Source organism: Mus pahari, chromosome 17 (genome assembly GCF_900095145.1).
Source record: "Mus pahari chromosome 17, PAHARI_EIJ_v1.1, whole genome shotgun sequence".
NCBI classification, from domain to species: domain Eukaryota; kingdom Metazoa; phylum Chordata; class Mammalia; order Rodentia; family Muridae; genus Mus; species Mus pahari.
Genome location: NC_034606.1, coordinates 14030648 through 14043987, shown reverse-complemented (window position 1 = coordinate 14043987; position 13340 = coordinate 14030648). Strand labels below are relative to the sequence as shown.

General features: G+C 36.6%; 1 protein-coding gene across 5 annotated transcripts in view; it reads left to right on the top strand.

The window, feature by feature from the left end:
- The window catches only part of Csmd3 (CUB and Sushi multiple domains 3), a 1165720-nt gene that overhangs the window by 1094224 nt on the left and 58156 nt on the right, over nt 1-13340 (top strand). For all 5 annotated transcript variants that reach the window (XM_021216672.2, XM_029547950.1, XM_029547951.1 and 2 more), the window contains 2 exons: nt 4874-5047; nt 12323-12496. In XM_021216672.2, the coding sequence (XP_021072331.1) occupies nt 4874-5047; nt 12323-12496 (348 nt within the window). The remainder of the gene's footprint in view (nt 1-4873; nt 5048-12322; nt 12497-13340) is intronic.

The following is a 13340-nucleotide window of genomic DNA, read 5'->3' as shown; positions in this document are numbered from 1 at the left end:
TTTTTTTTTTTTTTTTTTTTTTTTTTTTTTTTTTTTTTTAGCTCTGTACCCCATTTTTTAAATGGGGTTATTTGATTTTTTTATTAAATTATTTTATTTATTTACTTTCCAAAAGTTGCCTCCCTTCCTGGTCACTGTTCCCTGAGTTCTTCTCTCCATTTCCCTTCTCCCTTGCTTCTGAGAATGTGCTCCCCTAGCCATTCATCCCCCACTTCACCCCCACCAGGATCCTGGAGCATCAAGATTCTATAGATTAACCACATCCTCTTTCACTGAGGCCAGACAAGCCAGTTCTTAGTTACATATATATGTGCCAGGGGCCATAGATCAGCCTGGGTATACTATTTGGTTAGAAGCTTAGTCTCTGGGAGCTCTGAGGGGACTGGGTGATTTGACATTGTTGTTCTTCCTATGGAGCTACAATTCCCATCAGCTCCTTCAGCCCTTCCCCTAACTCTTCCATAGTGGTCCCAGACCTCAGTACAATGGTTGGCTGTAATTATCTGCATCTGTCTCTTTCATCTGCTGGTAGAGACTCAGAGAATAGTCATGCTAGGCTTCTGTGTGCAAGCACAACATAGGACCAGTAATACTGTCAGGGTTTGATGCCTGCACATGGGATGGATCACAATTTGGGCTGGTCAGTGAGAGTCTCTGCTCCATTTTTTGCCCCGTGTTTCCATGCATGTTCTTTTGGGTTTGGGTTACCTCACTCAGGATGATTTTCTTTGTTTTTTTTTTTTTGTTGTTTTTTTGTTTTTTTTTTTGGATGATGCTTTTTTGTTTTAGTTCCATCAATTTGCGTGCAAATTCATGGTTTCCTCATTTTTAATAGTCAAATAGTATTCCATTATGTAAATGAACCACATTTTTTATATCCATCCTTTGTTCAGGGACAGTTGGGTTGTTTCCAGATTCTGGCTATTACAAATAAGGGGCTGCTATGAAAATATCATGTGCACTCATAGTGTGGTGGAATGGTGGATCATCTTCTGGGTATATGCTCAGAAGGGGTATAGCTGGGTTTTCAGGTAGAACTCTTTCCAATTTTCTTAGAAACCACCAAATTAATTTCCATAGTGGTTTTACAAATTTGCAATCCCACCAGCTATAAAGGAGTCTTCCCCTTTCTCCACATCCTTGCCAGCATGTGCTATTGCTTGAGTTTTTGATCTTGGCCATTCTAATTATGATTAAATTGTTTTGCAACCGTATGAAATAACCTGTAAATATATTTCCTCAATGAATATTTAAGTAAAACAAGTAAAGAAACATTAAAAACCTTAGCATCTGTATTATTAGCAAGACATCTGTATTTGTGTATGGTTCTTGCTTTTGTTTTAATTGGCACCTTTTTTTTTATTTATTTTTTAGTTTTGAGATAGAGTATTTCTATATAAATCCTAGCGCCTCTGCCTCCAGATTGCTAAGATTAAACGGTAGCACCATTTCTGCCTTCAATATTTCCTTCTGTTTTTATTCTGTTGAATTGTGTTTTTCTCTATTTTTTAATTTTCCTTTGTGGTATTGTAGATTATTTTATATTTAATTACATTTTCATGTGAATAACTATTCTTAATCAATTCTGGTTATGATTTTGATCACTGTATTTTATTAGTTTCTTTCCCAGTCTGGTTTGTTTCTTTATTTCTTTTCTTTTTTTTTTTTTTTTTTTGATTGGATATTTTATTTATTTACATTTCAAATATAATCAATCCCCTTTCCCTATTCCACTCCCAGAACCTCCCTATCCGATCCCCGCCCCCCTTCTATGAGTGTGTGCCCTCACCCGCCCAACCACTCTTGCCTCCCTGCCCTTACATTCCCCTACAGTGGGGCAGCAAGCCTTCATGGGACCAAGGGCCTTTTCTCCCATTGATGCATGACAAGGCCATGCTCTGCAACATATATGGCTGAAGCCATGGGTCACTCCATGTGTACTCCTTTGTTGGTGGTTTAGACCCAGGGAGCCCTGGTTGGTTGATACTGTTGTTCTTCCTATGAGGTAGCATACCCCTTAAGCTCCTTCAGTCCTTTTTCTAACTCCTCCATTGCAGAATGGAACACATGATCAGTTCAATGGATTGCTATGAGCATCCACCTCTGTATATTGCAGTCTCTGGCAGAGCCTCTCAGGAGACAGCTATATCACACTCCTGTCATCATGCACTTCTTGGCATCCATGGTAGTGTATGGGTTTGGTGACTGTATATTAGATGGATTCCCATGTGGGGCAGTCTACGGATGGCATTTCCTTCAGTCTCTGCTCCACACTTTGTCTCCATTTTTGCTCCTGTGAGTATTTTGTTACCCCTTCTTAGAAGGATTGAAACATCCACACTTTGGTCTTCCTTCTTTTTGAGCTTCATGTAGTCTGTGAATTGTATTTTGGGTATTCTGAGCTTTGTGGTTAATATCCACTTACCAGTGAGTGTATGCCTTGTGTGTTCTTTTGTGAATCGGTTACTTGACTCAGGACGAGTTCCTCTTTTACCATGTCCTTGCCAGCATCTGCTGTCACCTGAGTTTTTGATCTTAGCCATTCTTACTGGTGTGAAATGGAATCTCAGGGTTGCTTTGATTTGCATTTACCTGATGATTAAGGATGTTGAACATTCTTTTAGGTGCTTCTTGACCATTCCCATTTCCTCAGTTGAAAATTCTTTGTTTAGCTCTGTATCCCATTTTTAATAGGGTTATTTGATTGTCTGGGATATAATTTCTTGAGTTCTTTGTATATATTGGGTATTAGCGCTCTATTGGATGTAGGGTTGGTAAAGATATTTCCCAATCTGTTGGTTGTCTTTTTGTCCCATTGACAGTGACCTTTGCTTTGCAATTTTATGAGGTCCCATTTGTCAATTCTTGATCTTAGAGCACAAGCCATTGGTGTTCTGTTCAGGACTTTTCCCCTGTGCCCATGTATCAGAGGCTCTTCCCCACTTTCTCTTCTATTAGTTTCAGTATATCTAGTTTTAGGTGGAGATCCTTGATCCACTTGGAGCTTTGTACTAGGAGATAAGAATGCATACATGTGTATTCTTCTACATGGTGACTGCCAGTTGGAACATTTGTTGAAAATGCTGTGTATTTCCACTGGATAGTTTTAGCTCCTTTGTCAAAGACAAAGTGACCATAGATGTGTGGGTTCATTTCTGTGTCTTCAATTCTATTCCATTGTTGGGCTCTAGGAAAGTTAGGGGATGACCTACTTCATCAGGGGCTATACTTTACATTCATTGTGTGTGTGTCTCTCTGGGGGGGGCACTTCAACTTATTTGCTAAATTTAAAGGAATAAGTTGAAGTACTTGGTTTTTGTTTATACTTTTAATTTGCTTTATTATATCTTTGTTATAAGTGTTGCCTACATTTACTGCACACAAAGCACATTTTCAGATATCAGAAACAAAATAAAGAAACACTTAAAAAAAATTCTGTTCTATTGATCTTCCTGCCTGTCTCTGTACCAATACCACACAGTTGGTTTTTGTTGTTGTTGGTTTGTTTCTTTGTTTGTTTGTTTTATCACTATTGCTCTGAAGTACAGCTTTGAGGTCAGGGATGGTGATTCCTCCAGAAGCTCTTTTATTGTTTTCGCTAACCTGGGTTTTTTGTTATTCCAAATGAATTCGCAAATTGCCCTTTCTAACTCTATGAAGAATTGAGTTGCAATTTTGATGGGGATTGAATTTGTAGATTGCTTTTGGCAAGATGGCCATATTTACTATGTTAATCCTGCCAATCCATGAGCATGGGAGATCTTTCCATCTTCTGAGATCTTCTTTAATTTCTTTTTTCAGAGACTTGAAATTCTTGTCATACAGATCTTTCACTTGCTTGATTACAGTCACACCAAGGTATATTGTATTATTTGTGACTATCGTTTCCAGGTCTTGTTTAGATTGCCATATTCTGGAGATTTCATGGGTGGAGTTTCCTCGTCATATATAGAAGATGCAATATCACAGCAATTTTCTAGGTTCTTTGGATCTTACACTCTCTCTGTCCCTTCATCTGCAATGTTCCCTGAGCCTTGATTGTAGGATTGTTATGTTTATGTACCAACTGGGGCTTGGCAGCACATATCAGCTGTAATCTGGATATTGCCCTCTTTTGCTCACTGTAATGATATAGATTTGCTTCAAAAGGAAGGTTGCTTGATGAGAGGCAAGAGCTGTGCTTACCTGTTTGTGTTGCAAGTATTTAGAAAGTAGTTTAAGTATTGTACTGGTTTAAGAAAATGTTAGTAGTCATCTCTAAAAATCCATAATCTCACTAGACAATGGCAGATGCTGGGCCTGAAGCTTAGATTTATCTTCATTATTTGGTTGTTTATTTTCCTATTTTTAGAGTCAAAACAAAATAGTAAAACATAATGATTATGTAATACTGTGTTTTCTAATTAGAATATATAAACCAAACAGGGATTATACTCACTGTGGAGTGGTTAGGATGTACAGGTCATGCATTTAAACACTTATACTACAGAGACCCATTGGGAGAGTTGTGTTAATAAAATTTCTTCCTAAATACTGTTTTCTTCCTTATTCTTAAAGTGAAAGTTTTCTTCTTTATTCATAATATCTATCTTCTGATAGATATTAATTTTTATATATCAAAATACTGTATATTTTTAGATCAATCCACTAGGCAATTTTTTTTCAATTTTTAAATGCTTGATGTTTTCAGAATGTGTTAGTTACCTGTAAGTTCTTTAGTACTTTATGAATATTTAATAATACTTATTTGACAATATTAATTACCATTTAATATTTAATAATATTAATTTTGATAAAGCTAATTATGTATACAAATCACAAATAAGTACTACATACAGGCACTTTATTAAAACTCCTTTTTGACAAATTTCAGCGGGTCACTGTGGAATTCCAGAACTCATTGTGAATGGTCAAGTCATTGGAGAAAATTATGGATATAGAGACACAGTTGTATATCAGTGTAACCCTGGCTTTCGTCTGATTGGTTCTTCTGTGAGGATATGTCAGCAGGATCACAATTGGTCTGGTCAGCTCCCATCCTGTGTGCGTAAGTAAGCATGGCAATTGGAATTATGTTCTCCTGTTCTCAAAAATAATCAGTCAATCATGGTTTTTACTGGGCAACATAAATACTTGTGTTGATTAACTATATATAGATGACAATGTAAATTAAATTTTATAATCTATTCACATATACTGTTCACATATTCAGCAATCGTTAAGGATCATATAAAATTATGAATGGAGGAAATATTAATTTTGTATTATATTTTTATGAAGATATAAGTTAACTACAAGTCTCAGTACTTAATGTAAATATTTATAAGTGAACATTTGTGTGTAGATGGCATATTCTCAACATGTTTTCTATATAAGAATTTAAAGTTGTTGACACCGCTGTGTAACAATGTCAACACTCTTGTGATGTGAGACTACAAAGCTTTTTTTAGTGTAAATCCTTCTGGTAAATGTTCTTTAGTAATTAGGATGCTATAGCTAGCTCATCAAAGCATATCCTGATGAAGTGTAATTAGTGGAGAAAATAATCATCAGAAGTCATTTGGAGAGCCATTGTGCTGATGTCATACACACTGCTAATTATGTCAGTTAAGTCAAGTAGTTTGCTCCTTCAAAGCTCTATTTCATAAACGTTTAAAAATGTTTATCACTATGGCTTTCTTTAGCTTCAGAACTCTTACATTCTTAAATATATTGATATTATGTATATGAAGTATGAGTAATATGCTTGATAACTGATTATAGTTGTTTAATCAACATTAGAAAATTTATGATAGTCCTATTTCTAATTTCTTTAACACAAATACAAAACTGTTTGGCTACACATACTATTAGATATTTACAATTATGTTTCTATGGAAAGACCTGTCATTTTAATAAATCTTTTGATGAATTCTTGTATGAATTCATACTTTAAAATATGAAGCTAGAAAGATGCTTCAGTGATCACGAACACTTGTTTCTCTATTAGAGGATGAACAATTTAACTTCCTGCATACATGGTGGCCTCCCAACCATCCAGGAGGATTACAGATATTTGAGGCTTTCTGGCTTTTGTGGACACTGTTTGCATATAGCAGAGGTGTGCACACAAACACAAACACACACACACACACACACATGCTCAACACATTATACTACAGAAAAATTTTAAAAATAATAATTAAATTAAGTTTAAGACTTTTTTTTAACTTTATCTTAAATCCTTAAGTAGTTATAGCTGTGTTTTGGAGTTATAAGTAATGTCTTTCCATACATGAAGTATGAATTTAATCACGCTGCTCTCATTCATTTATTATTGTTTTAACGATGAGACAGCACACAAACTTTCAGACTGGGGAAAGAAGGGAAGGTACTCTGTGTGGAACATTCGAGTGGAAAGGAGCTGAGGACCTCAAAATCAAGAAGTAGTAAGAGTGCCAGGTGACGAGTTGCTGGTCAGTTTGGAGAGACTTTATGTGTTGAAACACCATGAATGGGGATAAAAGTTTCCTGCCTGGTAACTGTTTCATGAGCCCTAAACTGATGCTTGACTCTCGCAGGCTAGAGCTGTGCCACCTACACCAGAACTGACTTACACTGCACATAATACAACATGTGTATGTGTCTGTGCATGCATGAGTGCTTTGCGTGTACATGCATGCATGTGTAGCATTTTGCATGATAGGCAAGTGTTTACATGTGGGCTTCAAATTTTTCCCATGGACAGAACCTTGGTAAATCATCATCTCTAAGTTAGTCAAGGTGAAGGGTTAGCTTGGAGAGGCAAAGGGTAGGGCGGAGAGGGAGGTTGTGGGATGGGAGGCTTGTGGGGGAGTAATTGGGAAGTGGGATATCATTTGCAATGTAATGAATGGAATGATTAATTAAAAAAAAAAAAAAAAGGTGAGGGGTTAGGCCAGAGTGCTGTGAAGCTCAGTATAAAGTATGCACTTTATATTTATACTTATGGATATTTGCTTCATTTTTTTAAAATCCAGAATCTTTTTTTTTTTTATTTACTCCCTTTTAATTTCTCATTAGAAAGGAAGAGCCTCCTAAGAGACAATAGCAAAACATAACAAATATAACATAACAAAGTAAAATATACCAAGATATAATGAAAACTATCACACCAAAGTTAGACAAGGCAAACCAGCAGAAGGAAAAGAGCCCAAAGAGACTGCACAAGTATCAAAGACACACTCGGGAGTCCCATATAAACACTAAACTAGAACCCATAATATATATGCAGTAGACCTGTTACAGACCTATGTAGGCCCTGTCCATGCTATTTCAATCTCTGTGAGGGTCCCTGAGAGGGGGAGGACTTGATGGACACTTCCCATCTAGACCTGAGTGTTCCAAGGTCTCTCTCTTGAAACAATAGTAGCNTTTGAGAGAAAAGAAGTCTTTCTTAGCTTCCTGGGCTATTTAGTAAAATAATAGCATCTTTTAAAATATACATTTCTAGTTGATGCATTGCTATAGTGAACTACCTGATGCTGAGTATTTTACCAACAAACAAACAAACAAACTGATATTTGTTTAGATCGCAATTTAAAGGGCTGAAGGCTCAAACCGAGTGGGCAGATCTGTTCGCCTCTGATGAATGTGCCTTAACTGGTCACAAAATGGTGACAATAGAGTTGGAAGAAGTGCAGAAGAGGTCAAGCTGGTGTGCTGGGGCTTCCTGGCTTCACTGTGTAACAATTTAGTACCATATATTGACAGTTCCTATTCAAAATTGGTAAATTTCAAAGTGTTCCAGCAACAAAACACAAGAAATTCCAGAAGCCATAAGTACAAGTGTTTATAGCTAAGTCAGCAGCATCTTCTAACAAAGTATAGACAGGTTATTCAAGAGCCAAGATAGAAAATAAAATCAAATTAAGTAAATAGCAAAACAGGTTTAAAATAAAAGATGTTGAGCAACAGAACAGGTTTCTGAAATATTCTATTTTGGCTTAACCTGCTACAAGCTACACATGCTACATGCTAAGCACCTAACTGAAAACAAGTGATACTGGCAATGTAAACATAGAAGAGCCATCCCCAAGCAAGAATAAATCAAAATATTTGGCACTAGTATTAGCAGAAGTTGTATCTTTCACTGATCCCCAATNGAACAGTTAACAATATTGTAGACCAAATACCCCAGGGATCAGTGAGGGCTATAAACAAGAGGAGTAAAATTTAGTTCCTGCCACAAGGGAACTTGTACCTTGTTTATAGTTATAGTATCAGAATTTAAAGGATGTTTTTTAAAAAGTGCCAGCTTCCTGTGGAGGTGTAGATTACTAATAGGAAAGTCCTATTGTTCTGATTTAATAGTTTGTGCAACTGGATCAACAGTTTAATCATGGCAGAATCTAAGAATAAATATCCCTGCCATTATGGTCCTCTAAGTTCAACAGGAACATTGGTTACACATTCTCTGGTATTTGGAGGCACAAGTGGAATTTCCCACAAGCAGCACATTCACATGCAGGATGGGCCATTATATTGACTTCAGCCATTTGTAATTAATTTTCACAGGTAATGGAAAGGACTGGTGGGTGAAGATGTAAGGGAACTTTTAAAACCGACTTCTTAATATAATCCCCGCTCCACTTCTTTATTGGCCTTAAATGCTTGAACGATGGCCTTTATATTGTCCCTATTTGTAGTGATCAGTTAAATTGACGAATAGCAGAAATACTAAATTTAATAGATCGTACTTAATATTTTGCTCTTAAGCTAATGTTCTTCTAAATTAGTTAAGTTTAAATGATAATGTCTTCCTTTACAAAGGCCACAAATTCAAAAGCTCCCTAAGCCTGGATTATGAGCATTTAAAGGAAATGTGGCCAAAGGAAGGAGCTTGTGTGTTAGAGAGAGTAATATCTTAATGCATTGTTATTGCTTTATTGATTGGAATTGATTTTTTGCCTGTTCATTTTCATAGGTGCTCCTATTGTGACAGCCATTGGGGAAACTGCAAAATATCTCCATCTAAGAGCTCTTTGTATCATTCTCTACACATTTTAAGAGAAGTCTTAAATCTCACCACATTAATATGCTTTAGAGCAAACATGAATGGTTTTTGAGAGCTAGTAATATTTCTTTCACACTGTGTGAATTTATTGAATTTATTATTTTTTTTTCATTTCTTTTTTTTTTTTTAATTATTATTATTTTCTTTATTTACGTTTCAAATGCTATCCCGAAAGATTCCCATACCCCTCCCCCCACCTCTGTTCCCCTACCCACCCACTCCCACTACTTGGCCCAGGCCTTGCCTTGTGCTAGGTCATATGGAGTTTGGAAGACCAAGGAGCCTCTATTCCCACTGATGGCCGATTAGGTCATCTTCTGCTACAAATGCAGCTAGAAACACAAACCCAGGGGGTACTAGTTAGTTCCTGTTGTTGTTCCACCTACAGGGTTGCAGCCCCCTTCAGGTACTTGGGTACTTTCTCTAGTTCCTGCATTGGGGACCCTGTGTTCCATCCAGTAGCTGGCTGTGATCATCCATTTCGGTGTTTACCAGGCACTGGCGTAGCCTCACAAGAGGCCACAGTATCAGGGTCCCTTCAGCAGTATCTTGCCGGCATGAGCATGAGCATTAGTATCTAGGNTTGGTGGCTGATGATGGGATGGACTCCGAATGGGGTCCTCTCTGGATAGTCCATCCCTTCATCCCAGCTCCAAACTTTGTCGCTGTACCTATAATTTTTCATGGGNGTTATGTTCCTCATTCTAAGGAGGAATGAAGTATCCACAAATGTTCATCCTTCTTGTAAAATCCAGAATCTTAAAACTACCTGTGTTTAGATAAGATCCTGCCCCATGACTTCTGTATCTTTTAAGAAAAAGAGACCTCATCCAGTTTCAACTCCCTTGATAGATAGTTATTGGAGATGAACTTGAGTACATCAACTATATATATATTGTTTTCTGGATTTCTTTTTTTGTTTGTTTGTTTGGTTTTTGGTTTTTGTTTTTCGAGGCAGGGTTTCTCTGTATAGCCCTGGCTATCCTGGGACTCACTCTGTAGACCAGGCTGGCCTCGAACTCAAAAATCCACCTGCCTCTGACTCCCAAGTGCTGGGATTAAAGGCGTGAGCCACCACTGCCGGGCATGTTCTCTGGCTTTCTATCTTTAAATATCACATATTTATTATCACTACTTCCTAAAAAAGTAAAATTATAGCTTAATAAGGATAATTATATTGTATCTTATTATCATTATTTCTCACATGAATGTAACGTGATAGGTGATTTATTTTATTTTTACCTTAATTATATATGCACTTTTAAATTTCTCCTAAGACCCCATCTCTAATTACTTCCATTAATACTTTAAAAGTATTGTTTAGTAAATGGCAATACAGACATCAACATGAGCATGTTATGCCACTTTCTTCTGCTTGAATACGTAAAACTATAAATGAGAATAGGCTCTCAGGATGAAACTGGTTACTTTACTGAAAATTTTTAACAAGAATAAGAGGCAGTTAAATTTCCAAGTTAATAGGTTGACATTAACAATACAGCTGAAAAATAACTGCCCCTAGGTCATTTAGAAAGTACTAAAAGTAGCTGTGTTCTTTTCTGTGCCTAATTATGAAACATCGTCGCTACGGTTGCTCTGATTAACAGAGTGAGCTGACACAGTAAAATAGTTCATGGAAATACAATGTTTGAGGTAACCCAGCACCACATAAAATGAATTCAAGGACTATAACATAAAAAGAAACTAAATAATTCTAATGAGTCTGTGATTTCCAAGTAAATGTGTTAAATTATATATAAAACATATCCAGTAAGATGGATTGGAATGGAGAATGTTAGCATGGTTTATTTCAAAACATGGTTGACGTTTCTAGGATAGCTTCATGTGGTATGATCGTTGTATACATTAACTAGTCTTATTAAGATTACAGCACTTTTCACCATCCATTTTAATGATTTATTTCCCATATAATATCAAAAGAGCTATTTCCAAATTATATTGAAATGTGAATATGAATATCTCAGTCCTTAAAATGTCTGTTAAATTTAAACTGTCATTTGATATATGTTACAGGCATCTAAAGAGGAAAACTCCTGTCATAGCATGTTTGTGTTTTTGTTTTGTTTTCTTTTTGTATTTCAGTATTATTTCAGGATATATAAACATAATCAGAAGAGCAATATCAAAAACATATAGAACAAATTCAGAATATGAAACATTAAATATATAGTACTTTACAGGAACTGTCATAATTTAGTAGCTGGAGGGATGCTTCATGGTTAAAACGCTTGTTGCACAACCCTGAAGAAATGAGCTCTAGTCCTTTATAATCATATAGCTAGTAAGGAATGGTTTCGCTTGAGTCTATAACCAGAGGTTTATGCAGAGACAGAAGGATTCCTGGGACTAGCAGACTGTCTGCCTGGTAGAAACACTGGCAATATGGGGAAGAGTGACAGAGGATGACACCCAACAGCCTGTCTGGCCTCTATGCATATACCTACACATATATGTGCAAATACATCACATGTACATATTACACACACACACACACACACACACACACACAAGCACACATACATGTATACCCAGGCTAGGAAAGCAGTGTCTTAAAAATCACACAATCTTTTAATTTATTTGTTTAGTTTTTAGTAAATTATTTACTTATATTCCCAAATGTTGCTACATTCCTAGTCCCTACTCCCAAAATCTTATTACATTGCCCCGCCCCCTTTCCCCTCCTCTATGGAATCCCCCTTCCCTGGGGAGTCAAGTCTTTACAGGATTTGGTGCATCCTCTCCCACTGAAGCCAGAAAAGACAGTCCTCTGCTACATGTGTGCTGGGGGCCGCAGATCAGACCATGTACGCTCTTTGGTTGATGGGTTAGTTTCTGGGAGCTCCCAGCAGTCCAGGTTTGTTGATACTGTTGATCTTCCTATGGAGTTACAATCTTCATCAGCTCCTTCGATCCCTCCGCTAACTCTTTCATGGGAGTCTGCATGACCTCAGCCCAGGGCTTGGGTGTGAGTATCTGCATCTGTCTCAGTCAGCTGCTGGTGGAGCCTCTTAGTTGACAGCCATGCTAGGCTCCTATCTGCAAGCACAGCACAGCATCAGTAATATTGTCAGGGAAAACACACATTATCTTAAATAGCTTTTGCTTTTTAATATATTATTTTGCTGAGTTTTTTAAGATCTTTGTTAGTGAAAAGTACTTTGTGTATATCCACATATCAAGTTGTTTTTCTACTTTAAATTGACTAAAGATAATTGTCATGTGATAATTAATATTCTTTGTTGTTTTCTCCTTTCACCAATGATGTAGCTGTTAGCTGTGGTCACCCTGGTAGTCCAATTTATGGAAGAACAAGTGGAAATGGGTTCAACTTTAATGATGTGGTAACATTCTCTTGCAATATTGGGTATCTTATGCAAGGACCAACGAAGGCACAGTGTCAGGCCAACAGGCAGTGGAGCCATCCTCCACCACTGTGCAAAGGTAACTATAGTACAACTGGGGCTGTGGTAGCAATACATCTGTAAAGGCATAGGTGATAGATCTGAAGAGCTCAGGCAGAGAGTAGGCAATTACTAATCAATAAAATAAAAGGCATAATAGTGGTGGGAACATCTCATTCAATGTTTTCAAATGTTATTTTTCTCAATTTTATTTTTACTCAGTTTGAACTGTAATTGCATCATTTCTGCTCTGCATTTCCCTTGCTCCAGAACCTTTCATAATGTGCCATGTCCCCTCTCCACTCTCAGTTTTGGATGTTTTTTGCTTTTGTACACATATGTAAATACACTTGGCAGAATCTGTTTATGGTGTTTGTGTATATGTGGCTTACTAATCTATCATTCTGCATTGCTAAACAAATTAGGGGGCTCATCGATGACCTCACTCAGTAGTTATTAGTTGCCCTTAGTTCTTTGTCTACATGTGAGACTTGTTAAGTTTCGCCCCTCTCACATTATCATGAGTAAAATTATAAGGCTTTCTTTCTGCCTGATATAAGGTCACAGCTATTTTGGAGAACATATATATGGTTCTTAGGATAAATTTCAAGTGCATTTCTATTTATGATTACTGAAATGTGATTTTGATATTTATTTCTTTGTACTTTTATAAAATATCCCTGGATTACAATGCTGTTTGTATACATTCTTTTCATTGTTTGCCTAATAGTTGCAGATTAAAGAGAATTCTTCAGTGATTTCTTAATTTTCAATTTAATATGATAAATTTCATTTTTCTAAAAGTAATAATTTTCTCCAATATTTTAATGTGGTTAACAAAAATAACTCAAGTGGGATCCTTATTCAATCTATATTTAGCACAA